Source organism: Rhododendron vialii, chromosome 13a, assembly GCF_030253575.1.
Source record: "Rhododendron vialii isolate Sample 1 chromosome 13a, ASM3025357v1".
In the NCBI taxonomy this organism is placed as follows: Eukaryota; Viridiplantae; Streptophyta; class Magnoliopsida; order Ericales; family Ericaceae; genus Rhododendron; species Rhododendron vialii.
This window is the reverse complement of record NC_080569.1, coordinates 33624577-33646784: the sequence shown is the minus strand read 5'-3', so window position 1 is coordinate 33646784 and position 22208 is coordinate 33624577. Positions and strand designations below refer to the sequence as shown.

Sequence of the window (22208 nt, the reverse complement as noted above, 5' to 3'; positions counted from 1 at the left end):
GTGTGGCAAAATCATTTCCCAAAAAAAAAGTTCTGTTACTGTAGTTGGTAGAGCATTGTGCTTTCAATCTTTTGAATCCTAAAAATGATTTCCTGGATTACCTATCTGCCGAGCTTTTTTTTTTTGTGGGCGCTTTCTAGTTATGATACCGTGATTTCTCGTGTCACTTTGTATTGTCAAGATCTATCTTTTTTCCTTTTTTTTTTTCTTTGTTGGTCTTTCACTTGGTTTGGTGGCTAAAAATATTTTCCTTTATGAATAGTAAACAAATGAAAAAAAAAAACAAGTGAAAATTAGTTATGGACATTCGAACTTTAATAAACTTCAATTGGACACCAAAACTGATGAAACTGTTATTCAACTTACCCGCTACTTGTCTAAATCCGTCAAATTACCTGTTAAGACAATGACAAGCTTAAATTCGGAGGAAATGTGGATGACTCACTCTTTCTTTTGGAGGGAAAAATCCCTATTCCTAACTTTCCCTTCATCTTTCATTTCCCTTCACTCTTGTTAAAATTAGAGCACCACCCCTTCCCCCAAATTCTCACTCATAACTCCATAACCAATCCCAAATCCTCTCCATAGCAACAGCTATAACATCAAATCATGCATGTATTTTTACCAACTCCTTTAACCACATATTTCCCAATATATCTAGTTGAACCACCACCAAAATATTGATTTTTTTTGGGTTTTTACTTTTGAATGAGGTTTTGGGGTTTAACAGCGCCGGTAGGTAAAGTTGTGATGGGTTTAAGCCCTTTTCTTCTAACTTTAGAGGGTTTTGATAAATTAAGAGAAGATAATGAAAACCCATACAAGAATGATATATTTTTTTTACCATGTCTCCTAACCTCACCTCAAGCGAATCCCATTTAAACTTCTCAACACAATCAAGTAAGTTGCAAGGGGGTAGAAGTAATTTATGCACAGTCAAAATATGTTAAACCAAATCGAGCCTTATGTCCCAATCATTATTCGATTAGATTAAAAAAAAAACCTCTCATACATGGCTTGAGAGTTCTTTATTCCTTGAAACAGTTTAAAACAATTCTTACGCTTGCACCACAGTCTGTGCTATCGAACAAAATGATAATTGGTTCTGTAAAAAAAACAAAGAGAAAAAACTCTAAAATTCCAAAAACTAGATAATACTCTTGTATGATCCCATTACTAGATTGTTCAATTAACCCTCTTGCAATCAGCCCTTATCTCCCCGTTGGTTCCAGTCAATGGACTAATATTTCCCATGTTGATCATGGACTGCCCAAAGCTATCAAAGAAGTCACTCTGGCTGTTACCAAACCGGTTAACGATGGCTACGGTATCAGACCCGTTAGTTGAAAACAGATCTTGGTCGCTCTGAAGAAGCCCGCGGTTGTTCTGGAGGTTGGTGAAGTAGTTGTTGTCGAAGCCGTTGGGGGTGGTGGGGTCGAGGTTGTTCAAGGCGTCCCCGCCCATGTTTTCCGGGCAAGCTTGGCGAAGCGTTTCCAAATAGGTTGGGTCCAGGCTTGGGTCCGCATTTCCGCTGATGTTGTTGAAGTTGTAAAGGCGTCGGGTGAACGTGAAGCATTGAGCCCGGCCGATTGTATGAGCACCTGGGGAACCAAATTTGTGCGCTTTCAAATAAGGGAAACTGCAACTTTGGGAGTAATTATATACTCCGTAATTTTATTTTTTTTTGGGTCTTTACTGGATCTTCCAAGGTTTTAGTCGATTTAGTTTTGACAATTTTCGGAGTTTTATTTCAACTAAATCTCTAAAGTCATGCCATAAGAGCATGGCTTGGTTTTTACGTGCCGACTGTTGACTGCATTTTGTTTGACACGGTAGCGACTGTTAACTACATTTTGTTTGGCACCGTATTTGTTGTGGAGATGACTTGTATGCAAGCCCCTTTATATATGCATGATTTCAGAATCAATTTATCTAGCTTTTGTACGAATTCAGATCCAGCATGACTGACATCTTTTTTTCAAGAAAAATGATTTTTGTAACTTTTTCTCTAATCGATACCAGATCGACATAATTTAGGCACAGATGATATTCTTGACAAGATCTTAAAGTGAACTGTTCTGATCATTTCTGTGAGTCTGAAAACAGCACACACAAAAATCTCAATCTGAGGGCAGTACTACGGACAATCCAGGTCGCTTATAGCCAAATTATCTTTTTTTTGTCAAATTTCGAAATTTACTTCTTTATGTTGCATTAGAGTCTTTATTGGAACTTCTAGATTTAAAATCCTTACGCTAAAGCGTCAAAAACTTTTAAAAAATCCCTACCTTATTAGCCAAAAAGCTGATTAATATATTTAACAAACCTCAAAAACGCATTGAAATTTGAATTATTTTTTTAAAATACGAATAGCTGACTTCACCCGAGGTTCAACTTAAACACAATTAATTTGCTGCACTACACGTGTAGTGCGACCGATCTAGCTGTCCATTTCGGCAATGGACGGCTCGAATTTGAATTCGAACAATGGACAAATTTGTAGAAGTTTAGATTAAATCTGATCTGTTCATGCCGAAACAAACGGTCAGATGAACCACACTACACGTTATATTGCGGCTGCCACACTACAGCCCCTCCCAATCCACTTTTAGTAGTAGCTTGGTTCAATTAGTAACACTACGTGAAACAAGGTTAGATTTGGTAGTAAATTTTTAGTTACCATACCAGATAAAGCAACGAGATCGGTAGAGTCGAGACCAACATTAGTGAACTTGGCTCTAACGTCGCCGAGGGATTCAAAAGGACTTGGGATTCCGGCAGCAACAGCGGCTCTGTGCGCTGTCCTACTATCTCTTCTACCCATCTGTACTTCCCATGTGGGACCTCCATCCTGTGAACATAAAACATACAACATTTAACATCCATCCATTCATTTGTTGATAGAGAAAAACTTCTTTACGGAAGTTCCCGTAAAGAAAGTTTACAGAAGTGAGTCGCTGCTGTCCAAAAGTGTTTTGAACGGTTTAGATTTTAATGAAACTTAATTGAAAATTAATCTTAATCATTGATTGCGCGAATGGACCTCTGAGATTGCGTCGCTCAGTAAACACTCTATTCACAGAGCGGCCGTGAAAAAGTTTATCTCTTGTTGATAATACTAGTAGTATTAACAAAAAAGCTAAAGGGACCAACGGGAAGCACACCGATGGGTAATAGTATTCATCGGGTCCTAATCTTTGAGAAATGAAAGGTACTCCCTCCGTCCGGATTTAATAGTCATTTTTTGGAGTTCGTGCCATTTTTCAATCGATTATATCATCCAATTTATAATATTTTATGTGATTTCGAAAACATTGTATTATAGAACTAATCAAGATCTATCAAACAAGATCTATATTTGATATGAAATTCATTTTGAATTCAAAGATATAACTTGTTTTTAGTCGGTTAGAATAGAAATAGGGACAATTAAGAGAGTATTATTGGTATCACACTTGCACCAAACTGAAAGTTTAATCCCTATATAGTTCCAAACCTATCTTACTAATAACATAGAGAGGGGCAAGCCAAAACCTAGTCTGAACAAGTTGTTGGATCGAAGTAGGACATTCTTCATCTGACCCCGCCTGCAGCAGAGGGGTTCGATTCTCGTTATTCGCGATGTGGCAAAAAAGATCCATACTTCCATTTTCGCAAGATTTGTACTTGGAAGCTGACATCACTATTTCCCCGCCATATTGTGAATGAAGTCAACTTGTCATTTCAATTACATACAGTGTATGGAATTTTATTTTAAGCTCATTTTGAATTAGAATGTACCAGATTTCTTTTCATTTTCCTTTTTTCATGATCATTTTTAAATAGGGAAGAGAGGATGAAGAATATATAGTACCAATGAGACAGAAATTTGAGCTGCAATGGCCAGAATATCAGAGCAGGAGACGACGCCAGGGCAGACATTCTCTAGTGCAGTCTTGATGTCGTCAACGACACCATAGCCATCAACCGATGCATTCTGAGGTTCATCCTTCTCAGTCTCTATTCCGTCTGCATTGTCTAGTAAAAGCGAGCCATCGCAACCCTGCACCCAATGTAATAAGTACATTGACATAGTTAGATGGGATTAGATAACCTTTTGGTCCACATATAAATTGAGAAGCTACATTTAGGAAGGGGTGTGAAAAGGCTCATTGATATTTGCAACAAGCGGGATAGCTCAAGCTCCTCTCCAAAAAATTATTTAATGAACTAAAGAGAACTTTCGAAGAGAGGAAAAAGTAAGTAAATGTATTACATTGACAAAGCAATCGTGGAACTGAAGCCGAATGAGTTTGGCTCCAATCCGGACATCGTTCTGCTGAGCCTGTTCCAGGATACTGCGTGCCACACTCGACACGTTAGGGCAAGTGGTAGCGTAAAATGTCGTACTCAATTGAGCATTTGATCCTTCAAAAGCAGCAGCCAAGAAGAGAGCTGCAGCCATGAACTGAAATAATGTATTCATGATCAGGAATTTTTTTCTTGAGAAAAAGAAGAGTTTTTTTGGTAGAAGCTAAAAGCTTGTGTTGTTCTTGTGTGGGATACTATGTTTAATATTGGGACTCCATTTTATAGAGTTGCAGTAGTAGTTGAGCAATTTGGATCGTTGCAAGTTGCATGGCATAGAAATTTCTTCTTACGTACTTTTCGTTCGAACGTGTGGAATTTTTCTGGGTTTCATGATCAGGTCCCTAACAGCGGTTTATTTTAAAAAGCAGTACACAAAGAAAAGTTGGAGGAGAACCAAGTCATATTTGTGCCTTTAATTTCCGTTATTCGATAAATAAACAAAGTGATTTTACTGAGGTTGAATTTGGAGCATGTTAGATTCAAAGCCCAAGGGTTTAGCTTGCTGGTAAAGGCTTTGAAATTTAGGGGTTTGGTCCCGTTAAATTACAGGTTTGAAACGTACCAAAAACGATCAATTCTTTTACAGGGTCAGTTTATACGGGACTTTGGCCTCAGCTTTAATCGAAAACCCCTAGTGCACTGTGTGATTGGGCCAAAGCCCAGCTTTAATTGGATCCCCCCTTTGCACTTTGAGATTGGGCCCATAGAGATGAGACGAGGTACGCGTAAATGGTCCGAACGTCTCGAGTTATCAAAAAATAAACCATGGAAGGGAAAGGGAAAACAAAAGACAAAAAAGCTTAATCGACTATCTTTTCATATTTCTTGTCATTTCCATCACATTTTCCTTTTCCCCTTATGAAAATCTCCACAAATATAACCCTTACATCAATTTTATTTTTTGTGTGAAATATTCGCTGTTGCGCTGACTCTATGAATTTTTGGTTACCATACATGGTCTGCTGTATTTGGCAGTAATAGTTAGAACATGGGTTCGGATTCTATCTAATCCAAAACTTGAACTGGATGAGACAGTGCTCCAATTTGGTTCGTCTATTCAAATTTGACATATGGGTAGAATACTTCAAAATGTCAAATCATGTTATACAAATAATTCGGTATTTGAAGGATATGCTAAAGTACACTTTTAAGGTAGCTAAAAACTGAAAAGATACGTAATGAAACAACAAAATCTTATCCTTCGATCAAACTACAAAGCATATATTTTTCGGCATGCATGGAATCATCTCAAATAATATCGAGTGGATAAAGCTACGTCGTCCACCCATTTCGGGTGGCTACAAAGTATATATGGTGGCAAAGTATATACTTTTCATGCTTTTTTTTTGGAAGTAACTCGTCAAAAAATAAATGAGGGGTTCTTCAAAACCAAGTAAACCAATTTTCCCAAATATGGGGACAATTAATAAAGCTGATAATTCAGATAGGGAAAGAGTGGTGCATGGGTAGTCAAATTTGGAGGGCTTCTACAGTTCTATAATTAGAAACTTCTCTTATGTGCTTTATGTGTGACTAAAATGTATATATGTTCTAGAGTATCTGCTTGGCCGACTATATTGATAGTTAATGAAATTACTTAGGGGCATCCCTTACTGTTTTTTTCTCCAATTTCGGACTGCATTCCAATTTTGGGCTTCCCCTTAAAATCAGCTTATTCGGCTTACGGAGATGCTGCCGAGCAGCTCTCTACCGAGCGAGTGCAGAGTGGTCAATCCGATCATTTATCTCGGCACGGATGGAATCTGTTCGCATACAAATTGCATACAAATTTGACTCGTCCATTGCTCGATTAAAATTCGAGCCATCAATTACCGAGAAGCGCAGCCAGATCGACCGCTCTATACCGCTCTACAGGGAGATGCCAGCATCTGCCTTTCCGAACTATTCTTGTTGACATTGACATAGCAGCATTGATTGATTAGTTTTTTTGGACGTCCATTGCGTCATTGGATGAAATTTGAACAAGTCGTTAGGCAGGTTGGAATCTTGGATTTGTCAAGGACCAATATAAATTGGTCCCGTTTTCATTAACAAAAAATACTAAAAATTTAATACATTTTACCATCTCGTTTTCACTAACAAAAAAGTTTCAACATTTTACCATCTTGTTTCCACTAACAAAAAAGTTGTCAACAAAAACTGTTTTTGCTACAGTAACTTTACTCACAAATCTATCAACAACTTATTCACTACCGAAAACACCTAACAACTTATCAACCACGAATAAAAATCTAAAAATTTTTCACTACTGAAAACATCCCCTAAACCAAAAATGAAACGAATTCCTTTATACACATGCAGTCATGTTTGAACTTTGTACGTTAACGGTACCCAAACGAATTCCCTCTTCTTTTTTCGTCCATCGATAGGAGAGATTTTTTACATCATGTATGATTATAAATATGGAATATATACTACATCAATTGTGAGAGTCCAGGAGATAACTAAGTCCAACAACTCAACCACTACAAGAAATAAGCTTATCATAGGGTAGAAACAAAAAAAGAAATGAAAAACTTATCGAACGGAAGAAACACTCACGTACACACATGATTCAGGTGCGCCAATTGGTTCAGAAAACCCTCCCACCCACCCCCTACTCAATAATTTTTTTTGCTCGACAAACGAAATTTTATTAAGCTCAAAGGGGTACATCGAGGGGGAAAATGAGAGATACAAAGTACATCTCACGAAAATTAAAACCAAAGGACGAAAAAAACAAAACAACATCCTCCAAAAAAGTTGGATGAGAAGCACCTCATAGGAAAACTATAATCTCAGCTTACAAATCCCATCAAACTATAATCTCAATGATTAACCGTGTTCCTATTTATAGTTCCAATTAATGGACCAAATCTTATTTTTCTGCAACATATAAACTCATTCAGCCATGCATGCAGATGAAGCAGTTGCGGATGTACGAGGTTCATGGGCTAGGCCATGCATGCAATTTTTTATACTTTACTTTTACATACCTACAAACTTGAAACTCTAACTATATACAAGGATGGGATCAGGGAGGGTCTAGTAGCGGCGACCGCCACGACAAGAATTTTAAAAAATGCAATTATTATATGTAAAAAAAAAAATTATGCCTAACTTATATAGTTTCGCCACCACTAAATTTTTTTAGTATACATTTCGCCACTGCTAGAGTAAAATTCTGGTTCCGTCCTTAACTATATATACATTAGAGCGTAGTGCAAACCGAGATTGAAACCTCATACATATATATTCTTCGCAGCGAAGTGACAGCGACTTGAATGTAGGCTTGTTAACTGGGCGAATTACGTAATTGTGCGATTGTTCCAAATTTCTCTCTGTTCGTAGTTTCATAAGGAGCAATGTTAGGTAGTCCGAAAAATTGTTACGAAAATGTTCCGAAAAGTGAAATCGGTGGTCCGGATCACAGCAAAGTGAATCTGAACCATTGATTTCTCTTTTCAAGATATTTTCGGCAAAAATGATACTCACACAACAATTCAAACATAACATCAAACACAACATCTCACATACATGTGAGCTCCACACACACAACTATGTGTGAGCTCCACATGTATATGAGAGGTTGTGTAAATTATTGTGTTTGGATCGTTGTGTGAGTAGCATTGTTTTCGGATGTTCACAAGAAGGCACTGCCTCGTAACGGATGGAACTTGACACATGGCAGCCATCAAGGGCATGGTCCTAGTAATTAATTTGGGGAGGATCAGTCTTTTTTTTTTTTTGACAAGGGGAGGATCAGTCAGATGAGACTGTTCATACGCATATTAAAAAAACTGCTTTGCTATTTGCAAGAAAGATTTGCAGGGAACCACGTAAGGAAAAAATTCATTTGGGTCCATTAATTTCGGATCCCACAAAAATCTAAAAGAATATCCATAAATTTCGCTCATACGAATCCAAAAGTAATACATATCGATGTCTATTAGAGTTGATTTTTTACAGGACCCTATAAAATAATATTCAAAAATTTATGAATATTTTTTAAAATTTTTATGGGACCTGAAATGGACCCAAATGCATTTTTTTTCTTGCGTGGTTCCCTGCAAATCTTCCTTGCGATTAGAATTTTCCTTAAAAAAATGAGGGACCAAAAATCACATAATAAAAAGTTTTGCGACCAAACTGATGAAGGGTACGTTGTTTAGGGATTGTCGGTGTATTCTATCATAATCAAGAAATTCTAGAAGGTTTTTTTTTGTTTGTTTCTCACAACTAGTGCGAAGACAGACTCAAAGAATCTTGAATTTTATTGAGTGGACGAGTTTTTCAACTTTGTCCATTCGGCTAAATTTTGCAGAGAAAGAAATAGATTATCATAGCAAGTTTACCGTATCTTTTTTTGGGCTTTGTTCTTGAGGTGTATCATTCAATTTTTTGTTGGATTCCTTTTTTTTTTTTCGTTTTTAATAAAATTTCATCTTTTGCCGATAACAAAAAAGTTTAACTTATCTTTTTTTTTCCCGGTGCTTCAGAATAACACGATCTTATTGCATCATGACATCTTTTGCTAGCACAAAGAAGTCCAAGGCTATCAGAGGTCTTTGGCCTAAATAACGGCATCAGGGGTGCACTTAGATGTTAGAAAAAATGAGATTAAGAGTTTAACGCACATGAGCCAACAACAGCAGCGTGCACTTAGATGTTAGAAAAAATGAGATCAAGAGTTTAACGCACATGAGCCAACAACAGCAGCTTCGGTAAAGAGGGATTTTCGCGACGGTGAAGAGGCAAATCATAGAAAACCATGCTACAGCAGTATAAGCATTTGTCTCGCTAGTATAGAATTGGCTACAGTCCCTGATCAACACCTGTAGCGATGTATATATTGTTGCTGCACTTGCTCTAATATCTTCGTAACAGCGGCAGCCAAAAGTGAATTTAGGTGGCATTGAAATCGTGATAAGAAAGAAGCCCATTCAACTGATGACCCTTTCAACAATTTCTTTTGATTTAACGTACGGGTGGGGGCCGGACGGGGCTCTCTGCTGGATAGCACTTATTCGGGGAGTAGACATGTTCCTCACATAACATGTGGGGCCCACATAGGGTTCACATGTTGTGAAGGGACAAAGTATACTCTCGGAATACTGAATAATGTGTGTGCCACAGATAACTTGATTTTGACAGTGTAATTAGTAACAAATCTCTTGGAATTTTGTAAATTACAAACTATTGTCGCCGTTAATTTGTTTTGCTACTAATTGTCTCTTTGGATTTCACATATATATAACTTCAAATATTTCTACCAACCATATATTATTTCAAATAGATGACAGACACACACTAATTCGGATCGGATTGAGAGGAGTGACCTGATGAAGGCCAAGTCAATCAATTGACAATAGTCAAGCCCAAAGGCGGAGCCAGAATTTTGACCTCAGATCGAGGATTTGGTGACTTTGTAGGCATATATTTTTTATCAGAACATATATCTATTACATCATAAATTTTTTGTTTACCAACACATTGTACTTTTGTATTGAAATGATTCTAGCCTAACGTAGTTAAATTTTACCAGTCATCTTGTTTTTTTCTGTAGGCTACTTCAACTGCCACGTTTTTATTTTTTATTTATGAAAAAAATTGAGAAATGAGAATGTAATATAATCGGTTTTTTATTAAATCAAACTAAAATAATTAAGATTATAAATTATCAATAATATTTTAAATCAGTTATAAACAAAAATTTAAAATTTAAAACTCAGAGACTCAGGACCAGATGGGCTGGGGGGCGGGCCCAACATAGCTCCACCGCTGGTCAAGCCCACAATGCGGAATTGTTAGTTAACTGTCATGCAAATAATTGATGGAAATCGTTGAAATCAAGATGTGGCAGCTTTCCTATAGTACTATATGAAGATCTAGAGAAACTAGTACTTCCTCCGTCCAATTTAATATATTGTTCTTTTTGAAAGTTTGTGTCATTTTTTAATTAATTATATATTATAATTTATAATATTTTATGTGATTTTAAAAACATTGTATTATAGAATTAATCGATATCTATCAAACAAGATATATATTTGATATAAAATTCATTACGGACTTAATGATATAACTTGTTTTTTAGCTGGTTAGAATAGAACGAGAGACAATTAAATTGGAACGGACCTTTCAGTAAGAAACTTTCAGGAGTTGGCAAATTAGAAGCTTCGGGGACTAAGATGACTACAGTAAATGTTCGGAACCCAAGTGATAAAGAGAGCATGATATAGGGATCATTGTACTAAATTCTAGGGTGTTTTCTTCTTCTTCTTCTTTTCTGTTTCTCCCCACTTGTGAGTAGTGACCATACAATTCCATGGCCATGACTTGGAATTTTCAGATTCAAAGTGTAAGGAGTTTTTCAACTTGATCCATCTCGCTAAAGCTTGCTGAGAAAGTAAATCGATCATGATAGTTTATGATTATTGGTCATAATTTTCGACAATATGGTATGATGGCATGTATTCAAAATTCAGGAATTTCTTTACCATATGGAATATAATCGACGAAATTGGCGGTAATTCGATCCTTACAACTTGTCAAGGAATAAAGTACGTTCACATTGTCTTTAATCTCGTATTAATTGTGTTTGCTGAATACCCTAGCTAGCTCATTATTCTAAGAAAGTACTCTAGGAATGTGATAAAGTGCACAATGTTCCTATGCGGCAGTACTGTCTCCTTTGATTATTGAATGAATTAATGCCATTTCAATTTTCAATTACCCAAGAGATAGTGCTGCGTTAGCATAAATGCACGAGTTTTTCCTAGACTTCCTCTTATTTTCAAATGCAGTGTTTCGATAAGGGAATGACTTCGGTGTCCTCGGTCATTTTGGGGACACCGTAACTTTTAGCATAACAAAACCATTATGAGCATAACCAAAACCTATTATGAACCTAACCAAAACCATTATGAGCATAACAGAACCATAGCAAGGCATAACTTGTTAGTTATGCTTTGATTGGGTTTGGTTATGTCTTGGTTGGTTTTTTGGATATTTCTTGGTTATGCCTTATTTGAGTTTTATTATGCTTATAATAGGTTTTAGTTATGCTTATAATGGTTAAATTATGCCAAAAATTACGGTGTCTCCAAAATGACTGGAGACACCATAGCATCATCCTTTGGATAATGGTATTGTATCATGGTAGGATGATGCTATGGTGTCCCCGGTCATTTTGGGGGCACCGTAATTTTTGGCATAACTTTACCATTAGGAGCATAACTAAAATCAATTACAAGCATAACAGAACCCAAATAAGGCATAACCGAGGAATATCCAAAAAATCAACCAAAGCATAACTAAACCCAACCAAGGCATAACTAATAAGTTATGCCTTGCTATGGTTTTGGTTATGCCTTGCTATGGTTCTATTATGCTTGTAATGGGTTTTGGTTATACTCATAATGGTTTTGTTATGCCAAAAGTTACGGTGTACCCAAAATGACCGGAGACACCGAAGTCATTCCCTTGTATCATGGAGAGAATGATAAATTAGGAAAGAAAGATTAATTGAAGTAAAGGAAGCTAGCTATTTTTTCCTTCTTTTTGTTAAGTCTTTAAAGAAGCTAGCTATTGTTTCCTTCTTTTTGTTAAGTCTGTTCCCGGTCATTTTGGGGACACCGTAATTTTTGGTATAACTTTACCATTATGAGCATAACTAAAACCCATTACAAGCATAATCGAACCCAAACAAGATATAACCAAGGAATATCCAAAAAACCAATCAAGACATAACCAAACCCAACCAAGGCATAACAAATAAGTTATGTTTTGCTATGATTCTGTTATGCTCATAATGGTTTTGGTTATGCTCATAATAGGTTTTGGTTATACTCATAATGGTTTTGTTATGCCAAAAGTTACGGTGTCCCCAAAATGACCGGGGACACCGAAGTCATTCTCGTCTTTAAAATGTTTCAAATATATATATAAGGATGATACTATGGTGTCCCCGGTCATTTTGGGGACACCATAATTTTTGACATAACTTCACCATTATGAGCATAACTAAAATCCATTACAAGCATAACAGAACCCAAACAAGACATAACCAAGGAATATCCAAAAAAATCAATCAAAGCATAACAAACAAGTTATGTCTTGCTATGGTTCTATTATGCTCATAATGGTTTTGGTTATGCTTATAATGGGTTTTGGTTATACTCATAATGATTTTGTTATGCCAAAAGTTACGATGTCTCCAAGATGACCGGGGACATCGAAGTCATTCCCTATATATAATGGCAGGTTCCCTTCACACAAGAGTTGACACAAGTTGAGATTAAAAGTCCGGTTATTGTATCTACGTAGGACAATCGGGCAAATGTTGAATATGAAAGGGATGAGATCCTCTCTAGTTATTGCATGTCCCGGACAATCCCACTTTTTTCTCGCCATTCAACGGTAAGAATATATTATTGAGGGGTTTATATTTGTGAGACAACCAAGCAACAGTCTCAGACAGTTAGTAGACAGGATCCGGATCCAATACGAAAAGAATCAAATGAATGTCCGTTCAATGGAATTTAGGTATTGAATTTTTGTTCGGTCGACGAAAATAGAATAGCGGAACTGTAGCTCGTAAAAGTCGCCTCAAACAAGAGTGTCACACTCGGTACCTAAACGTTAATAATCGTTTGATCTGTTAACGCATGGCGCTATTCTTTGGACTTGCTTAGTTGGTGGATGCTGAGTTTTCAACCCTAGCTAGCCATGAGTTGTAATTGGAAGATATTATTGAATACTTGACCACTCCACCTTTTTCTTGTCTATTAGCAGAAGAAATGTCACACTAGAAGCACTAATTAAGGAGTCTAAATATTGTCCGCCGGGGTGGAAACTGTGGGATTTTTACCACCGTCATTGTGTGAATTCCACCGTGAGTTTATCATTATTATCTGAATTTTTCATTTTGTAAGAGTGATAGGGTAAATTTTTTTTTGCCAAAATGAAAGAAATTTCATTGATAAGAGAAAACCTTACATAAAAAAGAGACTACCATCCTCATCAAAGGAACGAATAGCCAAACAGGAGGGTAGGCTTCCAAAGGAACCACCTACACCTCCAAAACCTAACACGCTACATAGTGCACCCACCATTAAGCTCATCGTTACCGAGAAGTAAACTCACACAAAACAGAAAAAACCCAACAGAAACGAAAATAAAAGGGGAAAATGACGGCCCAGGACGTGTTTTGATAATTAATACCCTCCAAGGACATGCTAAGAACAATTGTTAATGCTGAAAACGTCCTTGGCGGGTATTAATTATCAAAATATGTCCTTAGCCGTCATTTTCCCAAATAAAAGCCGCCTGTAATGAAGCCCCAAGCCCCACCATTAAGTCACACCAATTCGCGCCAATTTCTGACGAGTAACAGGAACCCCACACCGCCACGACCCATATCCCAGAGCTAGATCTCCATCCCCACGAGACCACAAGCAAAAGCGACCGCAGAAAAAACAGCTTGATTGAATGTCGGTAAGCATATAGATATATCGATCATCTTCAAAGATTAGTATACTGTTTGGACTTTGTTGGAAGATATTGAGATTGCTTCACCCTTTTTTTTGGCTATTAGTAGAAGAATTTTCATCTTACGTAAGGATCGATATTTCATGCTCTTTTGGATTACACTGCCACCGCTATTGACGATATTGTTAGAGGTTTGTCTTTTGTTTTGGAGACAAAATGAAAAGTCAGTTTGAACTTTATTGCAACCCAAAGTGTCCATTATTTCAATCTCCGCACAATGTATCTTTAAGAATCCCTGATCATGGAATTAGTATTATTAAGGAACCTGTCAACTTATACACCATTTCAAACACACCTCAATCTCAAATGCATGCACCACCCAACAGCGTGGGATCTCACAATTTATTTTTTACGCTCAAAACTGTTTATTTTGTAGGTCCCGACACGTAAAACAAAACATTTTCGGGCAAAACATTAAGTTGATATATATAAGATATCAACAAGTATCAGATTCAAATCAATTGGTGAACAGTGAAAGCGAGTAGTGTAATTAACCACACCAAGCAAATCCATGGCAATACGGTGTCTGCCACTCCATTTACAACAAAAATCCATGGGAATACACGGTGTCTGCTCAAAACATGGATGAGAGAAGCACAAGATGAAATTGTCAGTTGGAAGTAAAACCCCAAATTGGCACGCCAGCCAGCTCTTGAGAGGAAAACAACACCAACTATATATATAAAGCTACAACACACTGCAATATCAACTATATAAAGCTTATACAAGTACAACACACTTTTGTTACATGATTTTGATATTCATACTCTTTATTGGGATTTGTCCCATATCGGTTAAATATCTCCTCCAAAACTAGTATATGAGTTTGGGCGGCCTCTCCACTTTTTACCAATTGGTTTGGAGTTGGATGCTTTAACATTCTTTGTATGTATATATGTATGTATCTATATAATATGGAGTATCGGTTTTTGAATTCTCTATATATTGGACTATTGGATTTGTACATATTTTTTTCTATAGCTGAGATTTACGAATAGTAAGACTAGAAATATACTTAGAAAGAATGAATATTTGGAAGACGGATGAAAGAAAAACTAAAATTAATATTTCATAATCTTATTCTGATTCCTCATTTTCGAATTTTTCTTACTTTTCTAACAGTTATCAGTCAAAAATGATTACCGTGATCTCTTCCTCACACGTTAATTTCAAAACGGATTCCGATTTTGAATCCTAAACTACTTTCTCTCTCACACATACGTTTAGCGCGCGCGCTCTCTCTCTCTCTCTCTCTCTGTCTCTCTCTCTCTCTCTCTCTCTCTCTCTCTCTCTATATATATATATATATATATATATATCTATATATATATATATATATATATATATATATATATATATATATATATATATATACACACACACACACACATACATACACACGTGCCCCGTCATTTTTTGAAATGTATTCAGATTGTTAAATGTTAAGTTGGTTGAGTGATTGAGGGAAAAAAATTGATTAATTATATATTTGGTTATTTGATTCATTGCAATATATTGGTGACAGTAAATGTATTGATTTTGTTGCATCTTGATTCTAAGTCATAGTTTTATCTTCGCCTTCATCGGGTTGAAAGTTAAAAGCCAACGAAAATATACATGTACCTGTGTTTCCGCATTGGAGTTAATTTTCTTATTTAACTTAATTTTCTAAAATACATAACATAAGGGTGTAGGGCTCATCTATATACTTAATAAAAGACAAGTTGTTGCAATGAATGATTACTTTGATCCAATTGTTTAGGCTCATTCTCCTCCTTTCAGTAAAGTGCTAGCACTTTTTGCACATATTACACAAGTGCCGTGTGAGTTTATTTACTCCTAACAACTGTACATTAATGTCTTTGTGATTTTTCAAAAAAAAAGAAAGAGAAAAGAATACCAAAATTTTCCAAATTCTGTGATAATTTGAAGAATATTTATATAAGAGAGCATTCCGAAGACACAAAAAAAGACACTCTATCTCAACCATTGAAGCCAATGGCTGATATTAGAAGTTCACAAAGAATTACTCTTGGTCACAGAGAATTACTCCTAGCTGCAAAATATTGCTTCTGGCCGCAATAAATTACTCTTGACCAAAAATTACTTTTGGCCGCATCGAATTGCACTTGACCACATCGAATTGCACTTGATCGGATCGAATTGCACTTGGCCACATCGAATTACTTTTGGCAGTATCGAATTGCACTTGACCGCATCAAATTACTTTTGGCCGCATCGAATTGCACTTGGTCGGATCTAATTGCACTTGGACGCTACGAATTGCACTTGGCCGCATCGAAGAGCCGCGAAGAATTACTTCTGACTGTAAAGAATTACTTTTGGCTGCATAGAATTGCACATGGCCGCGTAGAATTGCACTTGACCGCATCTACTTGCATCTGGCCGCATTAAATTACTTTATGGTCTCGCAATTCTTAGCAGCCAAGTGCAATTATGTGCGGCCAAGTGCAATTAGATGCGGTCAAAAGTAATTCTAGCGGCCAGTAGTAATTCTTCACAACAGAAGTAATTTTTCGCGATCAGGAGTAATTCGAGGCAGCCAAGAGTAATTCTTCGTGGATAGGAGTAATTCTTGCGGCCAATAGTAATTATTCGCGTTAGATTCTTTTTCTTTTTAACTAAAAGGTAAGAGAACAAAATTGTTATTCAATACAACTTGAGTTGTTAATTTAGATGATTTGGAGTTTCATGATCTGTTTAGGATTGAAGATTGTAGATTTTTTGTTGGAGTCTTTTGGCCTTTTGGGTAGACAGAGTTTTAAATTCTACTCCTTACTTGGTTATATCATATATATAATCTTGAAACTATTATTGTTTTTCTATTTTTCTAGGTCAGTTAAAGAAACAAGTGCGATAGAGGTGTCACTTTTGAGTAAGTGAACGCTTAAAAAATTGAATTCGAGTTGGAATCCCATATGATTATACATTCTTAATATCTCTGATGTTATCCCTGAATGCAAGTAACGCAATTAAACAGATTTGGTAACATTTGTTGTGTTGGACTATTTTATGAACTTGGTTAGATGGACCATGTTTGAAACTTATACATTTTTAAAATGAAAATTTCCGAGTAGATTTTCTTGGGAGAAGGAAATTTTTTCTAATTCACGGTTATTTGTAATGCTCCTCTTGCACGAGGTGAGACCATACACATATCCGAGACTTACTTCATGTGAGATGGCGTTAAAAAGAACTGTTGTATCCACACACACAAAAACGTTCAGAAAAATGGAATTTGATACTCCATTTAAACTATTTTTTAGAAAGCACTACGACGTGCCTACTAGTATACATATATTATGGAGCTAATTTCAGTACACTAATTTATCAAATCCCATCATATATATTACAATCTATGAATTAACCACCCTACAATTCTTCCTGATCTCTCCGCTCGACCCGGTTATAGGACTAATATTCCCCATCTTGACCATGGAATTAGCAAAATCCGCAAGGAAAAGACTGGGATTATCACTGTAGAATTGAACCAAACTTTTGGTAGTCGATGCACCCGCATCGCTAGAAAATAAAATTTGGTCAGACGCAAGAAGGCCATTCCCACTGAGCAAGTTTTTGAAGTAATGGTTGTCGAATAGATCGGTCGAGTTCCGGTCGAAAGGGGCCGTGTTGTTTCCGTCTCCGGTGGCCGGACACCGGTTTTGGAGGTCAGAGACCAGGGTGCTATCCATTGTGGGGTCTGGTGTACCTGTCCCTGTGAAGTTCAATCTGAAGCTGAAGGTTGCACACTTTGCTAACCCTATTGTATGGCCACCTACACGTGAATAAAAAACAAAAAACAGAAAAAGATTGACTCAATATAAGAAAGGGTGCTGCAATACACACTTCGCATTTGGCATAGAAATTCGCTGCATTTAAATGTTATAGAAATCCATGATATTTAAAATCCGAAACATCACATTATGAATTCTTATCGATACAAATTCGTCTTGAAGTTTTGTCTCAAATTCTAACAAGCCGTTAAATTTTCTCAAAACAAACTTATTTTATGTCTTTCCTGTGTGAATTTTTTTTTTAATCGATAGAAGAAATCATTTATATCATATATAAAATACAAAGTACAAATCGAGACACTACATTAATTGTGCGAGTCCACGAGACAATCAAACCCAACAACTCAACCAATACAAAATATAAACCCATTGTATGATCGAAACAAAGAAAGAAATGAAGGAAAAACCCATTTACGGGTAGAAACCCACACGCAAGTAGAGGGATTTGAATTTCTAACCTCCTAGTGAGATGTAAGAGTCTTGACTACTTGAGGTAGCCCTAATTGGTTCCGTGTGATTGTTTGAGGGTAGGAGGAATTGGAGGAGTGGAACAAAATTAACGGATCGGATCAATTTTTGGGCCAGAGATGAGGCCACATTTGGGTCACAGCAGGCTGGCCTGCTCTACTTGGGGCACAACAGGGCACATACCGAAATCATATCCAAAATTATTTAACGATGGAGTTTTCTAAGCTAAAATCTAAGAAGCAAGAAAACAAGAGAACATGAAAATTCAAACGTAGAATATGAAAATTCTGCATGAATTTCGGGTCACCACTCTAGCATCTTACTTGGAGGTCAGTAGTTCGAGTTAGTGAATATGTACAAGTATACTGTGTACAAGCTCGTTACACGTTTTCACTGTGCATATGTAACTTCCCGTGTTCCCACATGCATAGCACGGGTAACGAGCTTGTACGCATTTATGTGTTTGGTTCCAGCTAAATAAGTACAACAGTTTCGTAAAATGGAGTATATATAAATACCTGATAGAACCACCACATCAGTGAGATTGAGTCCAACAGCAAAAAATTTGGCAATGATAGCATTAAGATCCTCAAAGGGAGAAGGAAGGCTAGTATTTGCTCCTGTCTGGTTTGCCACTAGACCATCCCTCCTTCCTAGTAAAACTTTCCATGAGTTTCCTCCACTCTGCAACATTTATACATCACCCACTTTGTAAATTTCATATATCTACCCTAGCTACTAGTGGTATCATCTTTTTATTAAGTATGTATCCAGCCTAATGAACTGACTTAGGAGTACCATTCCCAACGTCCGCTCGGGGGTCCAATTAAATTCGGGACGAATTTCTCATATAGACCAACCCAACACAGAAACTGATAGCACTCAAATAAGATCTCGAATCCCAGTTCGTCAAAAGCTTCCTGAAGCTAGCAAGCCCCTCGTTGTTAGGTGACTACCTTTGCGTCAACCTCTTGGGATTCTAATGGTTTCATATTTATGCAGATTTATACATGTAAAATTACTTCGTATTATTGCTGCAACAACCCCCTCCTCCAACCAGACTTATAAATGAAAAGACTAAGGGTGCGTTTGGTAATCTTTTCAGTTTTCAATTTTTTGTTTTTAAGAAACTAGAAGTAGAAACATGGTTATGTTGTCATAAAAACAAAAACAAGAAACATGTTTGGTAAAATTTGTGTTTCTAAAATTAAAAAAAACCGAGGAAAATACTTTTTTGTAATTTCCATAGTTTATGAAAAACAAAAAAATAGAAACTTGTTGCCAAACAAGTTTTCTTCATTAGTTTTCAAAAAACTAAAAACTAAAACTAAAAACCGAAAACAAAAAAGTTACCAAACGCCACGTAAAGAAGTCACAGCAACGGGATGGATTTTCTATGCAAATATCCAGTACTTGCTACTCCTATTATTTAATAGAGTAGTTCAATTTTGTTCACCACATACAATTTCAATTGCTTTAATAACAGTTGGATTTAAGGTAGTATTGTTTGTAGGGCCAGTCTATACAAAACTTTAATTGTTGCTCTACTTTTATCGGGACTCTCGTAAGTGGACGGTGGGATTGGTTTTCTAAAATTAGTCGAAGTGTGCGTAAATTAGCCCAGATACCTGCCTAATCAAGTTATCAAAAGTAAAACTGCATGTGTTTTGTACTTACTAGGAGCACTGAATCTCGAGCAGCTACAGCAAGAATATCAGCACACGATACAACTCCGCTGCATGCACTCTCCACTGCAGTTTTGATAGCGTCCACAACTTCGAATCCTCTCGCCGAGTTCAAGTTGGGCAAGGCAAACTTCTCACCATCGTTCCCATCCAACAGAACTGATCCGTCACAACCCTACCAACATTAAGATTATAATTAAAAACGCACGCGCGGAAAAAAAAATCACTTGACATTCTAGTGAAATAATCAAGATAGTAATATTGATAAATATGTATACACGGATCAGTAATATATATGTCTGAGTTTTAGGGTACGCGATAAAATGAAAATTCTTCAAGTTAATTGCTTTTGAATCACAAAAAGTACTTGTGCCAAATCATTTGTTTTTAGGGTCCGACTCCTCTGCAGTCCAATGGTTTGGATTGGACAAGACAGTCCAAATTGAAACCGTCCATTCGTAGATTCAATTGTTAGGATTTTTTCGTATACTTTTACCGGTATGAATACACTCAATGAGAACTGTTTCCTCCAGTCAAAAATATGGGCCGAAGAGGATCTAGGTCCTTTTTTTAGTAGCAAAAAAGAGATTTTATTAATCAATTGTATAAGTTACATCACTTCTTGACAAGTAAACGTCTTCATGACCATAACTAACAGAACGTGTGATGTTTTTTTTGAACGTGTGATGTTGGAACAAACTATTGGTGCCATAAATAAGCAAGGTGAAAGTACAAACGCAAGGGATTAACGAACAAAAAGAAAACAATTTAATCAAATGAAAATTCAAATAACTCACGTTTACGAAACAATCGTGGAAGTGAAGCCGAAGCAAAGAAGCAGCCATTCGCGTTTCGGTCTTGATTGCATTCTGAATCTCTTTCCGCACGATTTTGAGAAGGTTTGGACATGTTGTTGAATAGAAATCAGAACTCAGTTGAGCCCTAACACCCGTATAATTCAAAAGCAACAATAGCGAAGCTATAACTAGCAAATAGTAATAATAGCCACTTATGAAACTGCTTGGTCTCTTCATGGTTATTCAAGTGAAGAGCCAGAAGTTAACGCAGACGCTTGAGTTATAAAAAAAAAAATAAAGATCTAGAGGGTTTACACAAGAGAACTACTGCAAGTTAAGTAGGATTGTGTGTGGAAATGGGGTTTGAAGCAAGTAGTGGGATTAATGGGGTGTGGTTAATGAAGATGTGTGCATGTAGTAGCTCAATTTATAGTGAGGTTGTGGCCTAATTAGTAATTTAAAAATCGGTTTTTTATATAGTTTCGTTTAGTGTTATAGCACATGCTCTTGAATATGGTAGGCTAGATGGTTTTTACTTCTTTTCTATAAGCGGATGTCCACGCCAGCTAGTTGCAGCATCAACTAGCGTGCATATGACAGGCATAAGGTAGCACTCACTAATTAGTATAGCGATTTTCTCTTATCAATTAATTAGGCGATCAATTGATATTTTTATGTTCTCTCCATTCAAAATTTTCACGGGAAAAGAAACATTTCTGTTAGTATCATGGCTAATTTTCATAACAAATTAGTCATGTTAACACTTCATCTTTCCTCAGCTTTAGACCATCATAGTGTATTGTTATCTCCTATAGGTAAAAATTTTGGCATGTGTTCAAAAAACGAATTATATACGTACGGCAACGTATAGAGTGATAATGGAACAAAGAAGCTATTATCTCTTTTGTATATTTCCTACCATTTTTAATGTCTCTCTACCGATCGACCCAAAAATCAATGATTTTTAATCACTACCATGCGTAAATATATGTGCAAGGGAAAACTTGATATGGAGCTCTCAATTCCCAATGAAAAATGAAAAAAATGCATTATACTGTAATGTTTAATTTGAACGTATAAATGGGGGTATAAATTGCAAGCTAGGATATTATTATTATTTTCTGATAACACGGCTTTAATTGGTACTTGGTGGTGTGTGATGTAATAGTGGTGGCTGCGCTCGTTGTGCGGCCGGCCATCGTTGGCCTCCATTCAAATCAACATCCAATGTGACCGGCCACTTGCAACAAGCTAGCTAGTGGTTCTTAGATAGGTACTAGCTAGATTATTAATTAAGAGATCATTAGTGGCTCAATAGATATCCCTGCGCGCAGATTACATTAAATATGCAGGCAAACCATTTACATGCGATTTAAGTTCATGAATCAACACTACAGTCCCACTCAATATAGCATTAGTGCTTCCAGTGCTGAAGCATTTTCTGGGCTTTCTGGATTCCACTATATAGTATATGCGTCTCATTGATTAATTAACCCGTACGAGGTTTACTTTGTTTAAACATTTGTATATTGAATACTTTA

At 36.5% G+C, this 22208-nt stretch overlaps 2 protein-coding genes across 2 annotated transcripts; both read right to left on the bottom strand.

Annotated features, from left to right (window-relative positions):
* Positions 1-1132: 1132 nt before the first annotated feature.
* LOC131313363 (lignin-forming anionic peroxidase-like) lies at positions 1133-4500 on the bottom strand. The gene is made up of 4 exons (XM_058341640.1): positions 4256-4500; positions 3854-4042; positions 2686-2851; positions 1133-1601 (listed from the first exon to the last, which is right to left on the bottom strand). The coding sequence occupies exons 1-4, from the start codon at positions 4463-4465 to the stop codon at positions 1186-1188; spliced, it is 981 nt and encodes a 326-aa protein (XP_058197623.1). The 5' UTR covers positions 4466-4500; the 3' UTR covers positions 1133-1185.
* A 12645-nt stretch (positions 4501-17145) lies between these two features.
* On the bottom strand, positions 17146-21074 carry LOC131313758 (peroxidase N). The gene is made up of 4 exons (XM_058342254.1): positions 20668-21074; positions 19863-20045; positions 18704-18869; positions 17146-17698 (listed from the first exon to the last, which is right to left on the bottom strand). Exons 1-4 carry the CDS (start codon positions 20902-20904, stop codon positions 17280-17282), a joined length of 1005 nt encoding a protein of 334 aa, XP_058198237.1. The 5' UTR covers positions 20905-21074; the 3' UTR covers positions 17146-17279.
* Between the last annotated feature and the right edge of the window lie 1134 nt (positions 21075-22208).